At 44.1% G+C, this 14,968-nt stretch overlaps 1 protein-coding gene across 1 annotated transcript; it reads right to left on the bottom strand.

The window, feature by feature from the left end:
• Window positions 1-1,918: 1,918 nt before the first annotated feature.
• Window positions 1,919-14,654, bottom strand: LOC135256786 (long-chain-fatty-acid--CoA ligase ACSBG2-like). Its single transcript, XM_064338926.1, has 15 exons — window positions 14,633-14,654; window positions 11,300-11,423; window positions 11,098-11,204; window positions 10,186-10,454; window positions 9,084-9,172; window positions 8,573-8,693; window positions 7,624-7,704; window positions 7,094-7,243; window positions 6,508-6,684; window positions 5,810-5,991; window positions 5,448-5,687; window positions 4,460-4,677; window positions 4,110-4,249; window positions 2,597-2,843; window positions 1,919-2,279 (listed from the first exon to the last, which is right to left on the bottom strand). The coding sequence occupies exons 1-15, from the start codon at window positions 14,637-14,639 to the stop codon at window positions 2,200-2,202; spliced, it is 2,232 nt and encodes a 743-aa protein (XP_064194996.1). The 5' UTR covers window positions 14,640-14,654; the 3' UTR covers window positions 1,919-2,199.
• Between the last annotated feature and the right edge of the window lie 314 nt (window positions 14,655-14,968).

The following is a 14,968-nucleotide window of genomic DNA, read 5'->3' as shown; positions in this document are numbered from 1 at the left end:
AGAAAATTCTTTTTTACAAGACAAGGCTACTAACAAAATAAATCTACAACTATTTTACATTTGTTTTCCTGTATATTTCTTTCCTGCCACATTTCCAGATTAAAAATGCCTTATTAAAACCAGAATATATAGTGAGCTCCATTATGCTTGAGACAAAGACATTTTTTCATGATTTGGCTCTATTCTGAAATTGTTAGGTTTGAAACAAACAATGCACATGTGATTAAATTGTGGATTATCAGCTTTTATTAAAGGGTATTTTGATATATTTCGGTTTGACCAAGTAGAGAACACAACTGGGGGTGGGGGCACTGCATAAAAAGTGGTTATTTTTACATGGTGAAACCAAAATGTATTTTTTTTTTTTTTTTTTAAATTTACTAAAAGCTGACAACTTGCAATTTAACCACATGTGAATTGTTTGATTATAAATCTAAAATGAATTAAGAAAAAAAACACATGTTTATTTACACAGACTTGAAAACAACTGATCACTTTCTGGGTTCCTGTGTGGCTGATTTTGGATTCGATTTGTTATCATGATCACTTAATCCCACAATAATTTTTCAGGGTTCGTACGGTCATGAAAAACCTGGAAAAGTCATTGAAATTTAAAATGCAATTTCCAGGCCCTGGAAAAGTTATGGAAAATAATTTTTGAAAAGTAATGGAAATATAGCTAAAGTTGCATCAAATACAATTGCTAATTAATCAAATCATAAAAATGGTATGTATAGTAATAAGACGTAAATAGGCACGTAATCTTCGCGGTATTTTGGTGGTGTGAGAAGTTAATTCGGTCTGGCTCAGTCTGTTTACAGGCACGCCCAACAGACACGCTTTTGCTAATGTAGCAGTTAGTAAACGTAGGCCCTACTGTGCCAACAATATGCCAGGGAAGTGCAGCTTCAATAATATATCAGGTCTCGAAATTAACTTTTTTTACTTGGTAGCACTGGTGCTCCCAATTTCAAAAAGTTAGGAGCACCCACCAAAATGTAAGGAGCACCAACAATATATGCAATAGATTTTTTTTTTTTATTGATAAAAAACGACAATATAACAGTACGGTTTACAAGTAACAGTTAAACTGTCACGCCTAAAATGTGTCGACTCTTCAAGGAATTGTGTGTTATGCATTCAAACGACAAAGCGCTTCTCGTCACATTAATACCGCTAATTAAATCAACCGCCAGTAAACTGCATCGGAGAAATTAGCTGTTTCAACCGGGTCACTACACAAAACACTACGTTAATGTTTCAAAAAAAAAATGCCGTAATCTTCGCTTCAACTTTCGATAACGCTAATAAATTGAACAAACTTTTGTCCTCAGGTAACATAAGTAAACGCATTAGCTCTGTGTGTCGCGTGACAGTGGAGTGCTGCAAAAGGGAGTGATTGCAGGCTAATATTAAGCAATTTAAAATCAGCATTAAAGGTAAGAATGTCAAGCTCACGATTGGTTAGAAGGGTCACCGTCAGCTCACAAGGCACATACTGAGTGTACTAACCAGCGAAAGTACAAAGGAAGAGACGTTCGACTGAAAAAAGAAAAAAAAAAAACGTTGCACCAGAACAATTATTTGCACTCGCACAAATGCTCCCAATTATATGTCGAAGTCGCACAGATTAAATTTTGGGAGCATATGCGACCAAAATGGTCGCAATTTCGAGCCCTGTTTGAGACATTGACAAAATGTTAAACTATTCGAATTAAAATATGAAGTGTGTCTGTCTGGTGTTTATTTGTTTTAGAGAGGCACCATATGTTTCAGATGCAGACCTAATTTTACTTAGTGTTACAATAAATAATTTTAAATCGTCCTGCTGAGATAGTCATTTGTTTTGGTCATGGAAATTCAGTTAAAGGTTGTGGATAAGTCATGGAAAAGTCAATGAAAATCATTGGTGAAAAAGTGTATGAACCCTGATTTTTATTAATAAATACTGTTTAAAAATAAACAAATTTGATATTTACAAATTATTTCCCAGTTTAACCACACCCAAAACATTAAAGTAAAAAAAATAAAAAATAAAAAAAAAAGTTAGTTATACAGACATTACATTTTTTCACAGAATTTGAAATGAGCATTCGGTGCATTTCTGTAGATCTGGTCTCGGAATGGCGTGCGGGGTTGGGGAGATTGTACTGTCAAGTCTCATTTCAGAAGCACGATGTTGACAGGGCTGGTGGGAGTCTACGCATCGTTATAGAATTTGTCAATCTGCTCTTGGTACATCTTCAAGACCATTGGCCTCTTCAGCTTCATTGTGGGTCCTGGGGGGGGGGGGAGGAGGAGAGGAGAGGAGAAGAGGGACACCATTTCTATATCAATACAGGGCTGAAGCAGCGTTTGGTGTCAGACAGTGTGGTACAGTAGGATGACAACTTGCATTTTAGTGCGCTCTGTAACACTGCTCATTATACTACATGTAGACCTGCTTCATACTTTGATACACAACAACTTGTGGCGTTTTAAGGTTGGCGAGATGCAGGACCATGCCTGCAGACGTCATACACACTGTGACAAGCCCCGCCCCCACCTACCCACCAACCCACCCACCCCCCTCATAGCGGCGTTCCCATTGGCTCACCCAGCTCTCCCCCCGGGACGGAGAATTCCCTGTCTAGCACAAGCCACTTCTGGACGCGCTGGGCGTTGGAGGCGGCGCGCTCGTTGGCGCGGCTGATGCCGTCCTGTATGGCGGCGTTGACGGCGTGGTCCCGCCCGCCGGCGATTTCGGAGACCCGCGTGGCGCCGCTTCCCAGCCTGCGGCACAGCTCCACCGCCTCGTCCGTCAGCTCGTCCGTCGGCTCGCCCGTCTCGAGGTTCATCTTGCACTAGGGGGCCCAGAGGGATGGGGTCAGGGGCTGGTCAGACAGCTGCCATCCGGGAGCACCACCTGCGCAACTGGGTCAATGCCCACAACGGCAGCTGTACAGCCTGACTCGTTAAAGTCGTAACTTTGTGGTTTTCTGAGCTTGACCACTTGTGGCGCTCTCACCCTGGAGATACTCCGCTTTACACTTGTGCGGCGTAGAAACGGCACCGCAAGCCACTTGCATGTTTAATCCGGGTTTCAATCGTTAGTTTACCCAGGTATGTTGTGAACTAACGCTTATTTTAAGACTTTAAGAAGTCACACAATCTTAAATGTTTTAAGTAATTTCATATGTTGCTCCTTTTTAACAAATTGATCTGTTCATTTTACAATTTGCCTACCCATGCATCATTCATTGCCAGTTAATAAAGTAATGAACTCACATATATTAAAATCAAAATGACGCTATTATCTAATTAGCCTTGGCACTCTTTGGTTAATATGCATTGTAAGTGCCCGACAGACCACTAGATGGCAATGTGTGTCTACAGTCCATACAGAGAATGTAGCCTTATACTGCCATACTCATCCACAAGCATCCTGCTGAAGAGATCAATTTTATGATTCAAAAACTACAACCACACCATGTGATAATATCAGGCATGCGCTGCCGGATAAGGAGACGGACCGGCCATAGAGCATTCTGCCAGTCAGCACAGATCCCTCACTGATTGTACATGCATTTCTCAGATAGCCGAGACCATTTAAAATGAATGCCACTTCTGTGATCAACCACTCAGGATCGCGTCCTGAAATGAACTCCCACCCTGGCCGGCAAATGGCAATAATTATCTTGTGGCAGCTAATTTAATGTGCTTTGCCAGTAACTTCCGCAGGTATTCCCTTTAACATTCAAACTGAATTGGACTTGTATATGGATTTAATTAGCAGACCATAAACTTCCATTTTGGGCCAAGAACTCAATTACATGTAGATAAACACCGCTCTAGATGCCATCTGCACAACTCTGGCAAAACAAAAAAGGGTTAGGGTTAGGGTTTTTAACATAGTTTTTTTTTTTTGCTATACTACCGTTCTGTCCCAGAAACCAGTTTACAGGATTCTTCCTGTTGAATGCTCAGGAATATAGCGACGGACTGACGCGTAGTTATTCACTCCAGTTGGAACCAGAGACTGCTGCGTCTGTTGCCAGACACAAGCACTGAAATGGACTTGAGGCTGCGAGATGAGCGGGTGTGAACAAGCAGACGCACGCAGCTCATACCTTGATGGTGAGCAGCATGGAGAGGAACTTCCTCTTGTCCCCGATGAGCATGGCGTTACTGATCAGCGGCACGGCCTCCTTCACAGCATCCTCAGTGGGCACTGGTGGGATGTTCTCTCCACCAGCAGTGATGATCAGTTCTGGAAAGGGCACACACACACACGTGTAAAAAGGTGTTTACAGGCAGCTATTGAAGGCCAGTATCTCCACAAATTAAGAGAAAGACAGTTGCATCTGGTGATTATGTTCACCTCAAGCGCGGCCGAGACTGGCGTCGGCGTTGACCGCTAGGTACGGTTAAGCAGCTGAAGGGACTGCGTTTGTTTTTTTTGTTTTTTTTTTGCATTCACCTTTGATGCGCCCTGTGATGTAGAGGAAGCCGTCTGCGTCGCGCCGGCCCAGATCCCCGGAGCGCAGCCAGCCTTCGTCGTCCAGCGCCTCCGCAGTTTTGTCGGGCATGTTGAGGTAGCCCATGAAGACGTGGCGGCCCCACATGCAGATCTCTCCCTCTCCGTTGTCATCCGGGTTCAAGATCTTTGTCATGCTTCCAGGGTAATTCTTCCCACAGCTTCCAAGAGGGAAGAGGCACATGCAGGTTTGGTCTTTAATTTCAAAATTTCCTTAAAATAATCACACTGCTACCCACCAATGCACTTGACAGAGACTCTGAAAAAACTGCCTTTTTACATCAAAATGATGTACTGTTGGATGTACACACAAAAATGCAATTCAATGAAAGCACTCAGTGATGTAGACAATTTCTGGGAAAGAGAATTAAGAGAATTAAGGTCACCAAATGCAAACATATCTGTTAAATTGTACATACAAAAATTGACACCAGTACACACCAAGTATACATCTGCTCTGCGGTTTTTTTTTTGTTGCCATTTTATGTGACTTAATCCCGCCATGCTTGAGATGCATTGATTGTGTCCACTGCATGTTCAGTTCAGCTACCCTACACCAATGAACACTCAACTGTTTGATGATGAATAAACTGAAAGCAGTTGATGGGTATCACTTGTTTACCAGCATCTAATATGTTACAGCATGGTCGTTGGGCGTTTGGTTGTATCGTTGTCAGTGTAGCTTTATCTATGGATTAGCCATCGGCAAGCAAACTATCTAATGAAATACAAATATTTAAACTATTGTTTTTTGAGAAAACATTAATTGCTCTCAGTGAAGAAGGTGCAAAACGTAACAGCAGCAACCGACAGCAGCAGCATTAGCATTCAGTCCGCTACTATGATGTTAGCAGCCAGCCGCAGGAGAAGCTGCCGGAAAGGCGTTTTTGCTTGCACGTCTGAGAGCGAGCGCGTGAGCGTGCGCGTTTACCTGCCGAGGTGGAAGCTGTGGTTCAGGGACAAGCTTTGGGGACCGGAGCACTCGCTCATGCCGTACAGCTCGAAGAGAGGGATGTCCAGGCTGAGGAAGAACTCCAGCGTCTCCTTGGCGATGGGCGCAGCCCCGGTGCAGCATGTGGTGCAGCGGTCCAGGCCCAGGGCCTTGCGGACCTTCCGGAACACCAGCTTCTTCGCCAGCAGGTAGTCCAGGGGGGGTCCCGACGGCGCCGTGCTGCAGGGAGCCGAAGGAAGAGGCGTACTGAAACCGACCCTTTTCAAGTCTAACCACCGGAGCGTTAGAACCTCATCCCGTCATCCCCCCCCCCGAAAAAAATCCCCCTCTTCCCCTCGTACCCCTGCATCATGCGGAGGTTGGTCTTCAGCCCCACGCCCTTGGCCCAGACGGCCACCTTCTTGCGTATGGCGGAGGACTTGGCGGAGGTGGACACGATCCCCTCCTGCATCTTCTCCCACACGCGAGGCACGGCCAAGAAGCACGTAGGCCGCACTTCCCTTAGCGTGTTGACCAGAGAGCCCTGAGAGGAGGGACGGCACAACGTTTGGCTGGAGAACGCATACGCGCCCGCACACACACACACACACACACACACACACACACACACGCCTGTAAGCCCACACACAGCTTAAGGGCTGTGAAGCACACAACTCCATACCTGAAGGTCTATACTTCAACTCAAGTGAATTGCTGTTGTATCATTGGAGACACCTTACCCTTGCGAGAACTGCCCTGAGAAAATTCTGGTTGTAGAACCTAGTTATGTAATGTCAGGTTGAGCTCGTATGTAGGTAAGGCGGAGCTATATAAGGACTGAAGTGGACATTTTTTTCATTAATAAAAACATGGAAGGGCAGAAAAAATGCATATCTAATGTGTCACTCTGTTCTTTTGCTTCAGGACACCAAGGAAACACCGAGAATCAGTTATAAAACAGTGTTAACAAATGAAAAATAATGCAATACTAATACAAATATCCATCAAAATCCCCCCCCACCCCCCAAATGTTGCCCTGCACCTGTTGACCCCAGATCACCTTTAGGGCATCCGGCTGAGCGAAGTAGGTGGCCCCCCCGATCGTCAACATCATCCAGATGTCAATGATCTGCGCGGCGACGTGACTCAGCGGCAGGTAGCTGACCACCACCTCCTGCTTGACGTCGGCGTCCGTGAACCCCATGTATTTCACGGACTGCCGGGCCACCCAGGTCACCTGCAAAAGGGTCAGAGGGGTTTGTGATGCATTACAGAGGCAAGCTGTGCGTAACGAGGCTACCGCACAATTTCGAACAGTTATATTATTTTAAAATAGAGATTCGCGACTAGATTTTTTTTAAAAGCAAGATTTGTTCAAAACAGAATATTTTGCAACCGTAATAAGTGGAACATTAGAAGTCAATACGGGGGGGGGGGGGGAGACAATATATGGTAACAAAAATACATTTGCTGGATTTATTGTAGTTTGCATGCACTTATTGAATGTACATACGGTGAGTAAACAATAGTGAAAACCCTTGCAATGCAATGACTGGGCAAATAACTTATGGGAAACTAGCCATTTATCCTTGTTCTTTCTCCTCGGTAGACATCGGGACTAGACGATTGGCAAGTGGCGCACTCACATTGTCGTGGCTCAGCATCGCGCCCTTAGGCGCCCCCGTGGTTCCCGAGGTGTAAATCATGCAGCAGCACTGGTTGGGCTTCTGGCTGGCGATGATGCCATCCAGCTGGGCATCGGGTACTTCTTGCCCCATCCGCATGAACTCCGCCCACTTAGCACACGCAAAAAAAACAATACACTCATGAACATTCACAAAAAGTGGATAAGATCTGAAACGTTTTAGACTCATAATCTCGTACGGTTTGTCGCGAGCGTCAAGAATTAAAGAATGACATGACAAAAAAATGTGAGAACACAAACTAATGTGCCTGTGTGCTGTATGCAAGGAATGCCCGGCTTCTGCAGCTTTGCTAATTAAGAACTTTGAAAGATGTCAGGTTATCATAATAGCACCCTGCCCTTCAGATATATATGAATATATATGCCAAAAGGTCTGTATTTATGGACAAGCTATAGAAAGCATTATCAGAAACAGAAAGTTTTGAAATATGAATTCAGTTAGACATATTCAGCAGAGTGAGACAAACCCACCGTGAATACATTTGACCTTGATTCTTTTAATTCACCGCTGTACTGGATTATGGCTTTCAAGTGTGGAAGCTTGTCTTGAACCTGTAATACAGAAGAGATACATCATTAAAACAAACATGCATGATATAACTCTAGTATAAAAAGTAAATGCTAGACCTTGAGGTTTTTCTTGCATTGAAATGTCTTAGGCAGGCCCTTTAAATGTTTTTTTTCAAGCTGCCTATAGTTATATTATGCAAATAAAATAAAGTAAAATAAAATAAAATAAATAAATAAAAACTTGTAAAACACTTAGAAATGGTCCATGAATTTATTTGCACCAATTCATCTTGAATGATATTGAATTTCAAGTTGAAACTTGAATCGTTGAATCTGGTTAATTGCATAAAAGAATGAAACCGATGCCACGCGTGCCACTTCGACGTCCGCTATCGACTATTATCAACAGAAACTGCCTACCTTAGTACATTTTTGCGGTTGTGTGTCTTCACAGAGCAATTGTTTGTTTATTTGTGCCACTGCTGTATATTTAGGTATAATTATGGATCATTATGCAATGTAACTGGAAATAATTCCATGAAAATATCCTAAATATGCACTAATGGTAAATGCAAATGTGTGATCTCTTTGCAATGGAATGAACAGGAAATGGTTCGGGATTTGGTCATCCTATGCAACTACCAAAAATGGGGACCAAAGTGAGATTTTTTAAAAATGTGGCCCAAATCCCTCATGGCACCCCTTAACAGACCCCCTGGTTTCTAAGGTCTGAATTAGCTGCTGGCTTTAAGGTGAAATTTCCAAACATTTACTTTTCATACGAAGCCCAATTTCAACTTCCTATTAAATATCTGAGCGTAAATTGTCCACTGAAGAGAAAAGTCTGAAGTGTCCTGTAAGTGAGCCAGCAGCGAGCCTATTCCACCCTGCCCCATTTGGCCCCACATACCTCAAGGATCTTCTCTAGCTGCGTGTGATTCTCCACCACCAGGATGTTGGCCTGGCAGTTTTCGGCCACATACCGGCATGCTTCCGGAGAGCTGGTGGTATAGATGCCCACACCAAACCCGCTGGGGGAGTTAAGAAAAGAGGGTGACTCTTAAATCTTTCACTTCACATAGTGATGTTGGCACTTTATTCATCATGTTTGGTAGTTTTGCATTTACACTCATTCTATTTCAATGGCTATGCAGCAACAGCAAGAGTTTTTTTTTTTTTTTTTTTTTTTTTAAGTCGTTTTGTAGGAAGTTACTTTGCAGAAGCAAGTCATTTATTCTTCGTAGATTTGGTGTGGGTTGCTGTTACAGAACAACAGTCAGTCACTGCCATGCCTTCATCTGCCTTTTCAGTCATAGCTGTGGGAGTTTTTTTTTACTGAACCCTTCAAATTAACTGCTGTATCAGGAATTGTTTGGTACCTTCCAAAGGAAGGTCAATAAAAGTATAGAGTGAGGACTCACCCTGCGAAAATCGCTCCAATATTGGAGATCAACCACTCGGTGGAGTTGAAGCCCAGAATGCCCACGCTGTGGTAGCGTTCCAGACCCAGCTGTCCGAGACAGAGGCTCAGTCAGAGTATGGCACTCAATGCTCACCCAACACTCAGCATTCAGTTAACATTCAATCAATGCTCACTGCTCACGCAACACTTGCTCAACAACCACTGTATAACATTCACCGCTCAACGTCCTTTCGACACTCACTGATCACTGAATATGCACTCATCACTGGCCACCCTACTTTCACACAGCAAGCACCGCTCACCCAACACGTACCCAAGACTCAACACTGCTCAGCCCTCATAGCTCATTCAACACTGACTCACAGTTCAACATTCACTCAGCACATATCGATCACTCAACATTCAGTGAAGATTCACCCAACACTCACTGAACACTTGGTGCTCACTGTGGATTTACCACACTGTGCTTTTACCATTTACTCAACAGTCACTGCACAAGAGCTACTCACACAGGCATCATTCACCGGACACTTGACACTGCATTCATGCAAGATACCATTCCACCCACAGCTCCTTTGGTGAACGGAGATAATGGACTGGTTTTTCAAGATTTATGAAAATGCAGAACAGCAGCCTGGTTTCTAGGCAATTGATCAGCCAGAAATCCAACAGCATAATCAGACCGTACATCACTGCCAGAGAAACACACAACACAACCTGACCCTAAACTTCCACTGTCATATTTGACCTTCCATCAGGTTGAGAATTTATTATTACGTTAAAGGGGAAATGGTGTATTGGAGATTGAGTCAGTTCATCTTACTGCAGGCCTTCTAGCCATCACAGAATGATTGGCAAGGTATTCCATTTGTTTAGTTTTTTGTTGTGGTTTTTTAAGGATTAAATGAACCTCAACTTACTGTAAAAGTAATGTTCAATGCGCCAACTGTTCAAATTATGGGAGTAGCATGTGCATCGCTGAATATAATCAGCATGCAATTGATGTGCTGTGTATCAGGCCTAAGCCATAAATGCTTGTACTGTGTCTGTGACAGAGTGAGAAAATTGCTAGGCACTGTGAGGCAGTGCACTGGCCTCACCTTGAGGAAGCTCTTAGCAGCAGCTCTGCACTGTTCATAGTACTCTTTGAAGTTTAGTGTCCTCCATTTCTCGCCCTCCTTCCTGACCAGTGCAGTCTGGCCCCCGAATCTCTCCACCGTCCTGGTGAAGAGCTCGTGCACGGTGACAGGTGGCTCGGCAGCCGGCCCAGACTCTGACATCCTCAGCTTCACGGTCCCGTCGCCGCGGCTGGTCCACAGCTGGGAAGTGGGCACGAGCGGGGACGAAGTCTCGAGACGTGGTGCCTCACCTAAGGGGGGACGGGGTGGGAGGAGAGAGACGTGAGATGCAGGTGCAAACAGGTAGGCGAGGCGGGGGACTTGCAGAGGGTGAGCACACGTCCCAGTGTAAGGAGGGAGACTCAGTACGGTAGGCGACCTCCTCTTTCGGGAGAGATGTAAAAACCAAATGTCCCTACAAGTAGGGCCTTCCTTTGGTGTTTCTGATCAAATCCCCAACCTGAAAGCAGGCACCAGGCAGTGCTCAGTCTCTGCCAACACAAGCAGTCACTGGCGACTGTGGCCCCCTTCAGCAGCCCAAAAAACAGCACATGCACGGCCCAACAATAGGGAGGGTGAGGAGGCCTTAATGGCCTCATTGACAGGTTCCCAGAACTGAGAAACAGAAAGCAGTGACCACAGTATACCCCTCACTGGGTGGACTTCACATAGACTTGCACATAAATAAATGATGATGGGGATTTCATGTATTCAAAGTCTTAAGGCTGTCTAGTTACCCAACTTTGAAGCGAATCATCTTTAACATGGTAACAATCTGCAGTGTTAGTCACCAAGCTAATTGTTTGCTTTATCTCCAAAATGACACCATTTTGAATGCGTTGCTTGTCTAATGTCTGTGTGCCTGTGCTTGAGTGCGCACGTGCACACACCCACCTTTCTGTGTGTGTGGGTCCCGAGTCTCGATGGGCTGAGGGACGGGCTCACCTGGGGTCTCCACTTCCTCCTCCCTCTCACAGGCAGACTCTTCCCCTGATGACTCCCTACAGAAAGCGTGCACAGTCAGAAAGGGCTGTTAATATGTCTGAACAGTGAGTATGATGTCCTGACCCAAGAAGATAACTGACATAGCACGTACATGGCCACAGGCCGTCCATTGATGTCATCCACGGAGGCGGAGCCGCTGAGCTGCATTAGACCGGCATCCGCAGCTGGGTCCATTGCTGTGGTGGTGGACATGGCGGTGGGCTCACAGGCGGTCACTAAGGGGTGAAGGTCAGATGTCACAGGTTCAGCAACAGTACCCAGTTGGGACCCATGTCTCCCTAAGCCAATATACAAATTTACTTTCATGAACTGCAGCTACTGGCTGGGTTCCTGCTCCACAACATTAAACATGACAAATATTGAAAGTTGAGGCCTTGTTTGACTCTACTCTACCATAGGTTTGCAGTGTTTTTTCCATTCCGTCTTTAAAACCTATTCCACACTTGTTTGAAAACACTCTTGAAAGGAGATATTCTAGTTTGATTTATTAACAAGCATTTGCGTTGCTTCGATGATGTTTCCACTGAAGGATTCTGGGTATATAACAGCACAAGTGTCTTCACTGTAGTCAAGCAGATATTAAAAATAAGACATGGATGCAATGATCAATCAAAATGACCTGTTGACAGGAGAGATTAATCTGAGCGTAAGGGCCCACACAGTTTGTTACTTACTGAAATAAGCTCTATCGATACTGGACTCAAATGATCGCAGACAATAGAGACCTTCAAACATAATTTACCATAAAACAGCTTATAGAACAGCTTACTGAACAAATCTGCCTATATTAATGTTCATGTTATTTCTAAATTAACCTTTCCCTATATGCTAATAATTGTTTGGCTCATTTTTAAAAAAATGCTTTAAACTGTGTATAAACCCAGAACAAAAATCTATTCCATTCTCATTCTAAAATCCATCTCGTAAGAGAGGGTCTGGGTCATCCCTTCCTTTTTCAGCCACTTAAATCCAGTGACTCCATCTGCATGCAATGTGAAATTCAGCACTACAGTTTTTTAATGAGCAGGTGGGCTGGTAGCCAGCAAACCATTCCATAAAATTCCCTGCCCACATTCTTCTCACTTGTCAATGCCAGACTAACAAAGGCAGGAAATTCTGAGGAAACACCTACACTACCCCCCAAAAAAATAGCAGTGCTCAAAGAGTTTCAGAGTTTCTACTTGTATAACTCCTGGTGCTGAGAATGATTTCTTCATCTTACTGTTGGTTTAAATGACCTGAAAAGAATTATTAGTATCATTCTTTTAGCTTTCAGAATCACCGATTATGCAAGCACTGCAACCAATTCAAAATTGCAGCCGGAAGCAAATGGCCATGGCTGGTCGTTCAAGGATGGATAGTAAGTAATAGTATATTCTCAGTGCAAGTGGGTCCCTGTGAAACAGTTGATCACAACAGGCCTCTAAACATGCATACGATCAAATCTGACTGTTAAATGTGCTTACGAATGTTTTCACGAACATTTCGCCATTCATCCTTCTTTTATCTGAATTTGTTCTTTGGTAAGATCAAAATTTATGCGTTTCGAAACATGCATAAAAGCATAATGCAGATGTTTCTATTTACAATGCTTCCTTTTAAGTAGTTACAGACCTCATGTTAATAACAAATGTGTATAAATGATTATATGATTTCAGTTTCAGTTTAGCTTTAGTTAAGAGAAGGTTTAGTAGTTTTAGTTTAGTTTTCAAATACTCTTGTTTTTATATTTAATCCCGTTCACACTTTTCATTTTAATTACCCTTGTAATGTGTATTTCATTCGCATCCACCCATTATATATACCATCATTATCTTATCCTGGGCAGGGTCACGGGGAGTGTTGGAACCTATCCCAGCATGCACTGGGTGAGAGGCAGGATTACACTCTGAACAGGCCACCAATCTAGCGCAGGGGACACACACCATTCCCTCACACACTCATACCTACGGGCAATTGAGCGTCTCCAATTAATCTTTGGACTGTGGGAGGAAACAAGAGGACCCAGAGGAAACCCACATGGATACGAGGAGAACATGCATACTCCACACAGAAAGGCTCAGGCCAGACACGAACCATGACCGCCTTGCTGTGAGGCGACAGTGCTACCCACTGCACCACTGTGCCATTTATTAGAATTCATTATAATTCCTTCCTATAGAGACCCACATGCGCACAGCCAAACCCAGCATTTGGCAAATTTGCTGCTTTTGGATAACTTGGTTAATCGCGCCTTGGGAAGACAGTGCGTCTTTAGGGACCGTGCGCATACGGCACAGATCTTATATCTGCAGTAAACGATGAATGGCCAATGTTCGCACATGGCCCTGAAGGTGGCATGGCTTTTACGAGATTGCAAGGGTGTTTCCTTATGCAAATCAACACGAACAGGCGCGCAATTAAAGAACAAAGGGAATTCATCCTCCAATACACCTGGGATAGATGCACACGAGGGTCTGCGCCTTTTTGATGAATCCGACATTTAGTTTTTTCGAAGGAACTTTTATTAAGAACAAAAGTGAGAAGAATGTAAGAATTTAACAATGCCTAATGTCTTTGGGGGGGCGGGGGGGCGGCAGTGGTTTCAATTTGATACTGGGAACTTACCTGGGAGACTGCTCCTACTCAATCTCATATGTTTAAGAATGAATTAGACCTCAAATCACAGTTCAAAACTGATTTTTATCGCATCTCACACCTAAAGGGATGTGTTTTTTCACTCAAGATGCTCAATGGACGTAGTTGAAAATTGTAATGGTCAATGTTTTCCATAAAAGAGTATGCACTCCATACCATATATACCAGAAACTCTGCACAGCAGGTTAGAAAGTCAGAATACAAGCTCAGAATCGCAGGCATGTTTAAAAACTGAGCTAACAGCTCCTGAATTCACTGCACGTATTAATGCACAGGGCTCCGTGTTTGCTCATTTCAACTGCAAAACAGCCCACCTGGCTTTAGTCCTCCCTTTTTGATTGAGATAAAATTATTGGCCTCTCCAAAAGTTTCACCCGGTATCGGTCTTTTAAAATGAGCCGACAGCCTTTCGGGTTTCCTGCCACGGTTCTGCTCTCATGCCACAGTTCTGCTCAACGAGCCAGTGAGAAAGATTGGGGGCTGCGGGAGTCTCTCCCTCAACCAGCTCATCAGAACAACCTGTAGGCCTACACGTTGAGACACCACAAAATGCATTCTAAATCCAAACAAAAAGCTGCAAGACTGACCCCCCTTCAAGACACACACAGACTATCAACGTAGCCTCATGTAAAGCATGTCTACGCAAGCCACCGGTACACATGCCACAGACACTCCATGCCTGAAACTGGTATGTTCCCTGTAAGTAGTCCTTGTCCAGTCATGACACATAGCACTGTAACGGCTCCCCACAAACAGCATGCTGAACATATAATGGAAAAATACTTACGATGCATTCTTTATCCCAGGGTTTTCCAGTATATTCTCACTACCCTCTGGTCTCCTTGAGGTTTCAGGTTTGCAGATTGACCCTGGACCAGCGTTTGTGCTCTATATTCAGCAGCTGCAGGCGTTTCCAGACCTCCCACTTTACTATATACATTGTCATGTATACATTGCATCATTCATGCTCAAAGGCCACTCCCTTCTCCTCCTCCTATAGCCCAGCCCCTTTTCCAAAAGCAGGATCCCAATGTAGGTGCAGGTGAACAGTGGAGAAGCTTTCCCCACTTTCCCCATTGGTTGAACCAGCTCATCACACCACAAAATACTCTCGCCTGACAAG

Source organism: Anguilla rostrata, chromosome 6 (assembly GCF_018555375.3).
Source record: "Anguilla rostrata isolate EN2019 chromosome 6, ASM1855537v3, whole genome shotgun sequence".
Lineage (NCBI taxonomy): Eukaryota > Metazoa > Chordata > Actinopteri > Anguilliformes > Anguillidae > Anguilla > Anguilla rostrata.
Note: the sequence above shows the minus strand (reverse complement) of the source record. Positions and strands in the feature narration are given on the sequence as shown.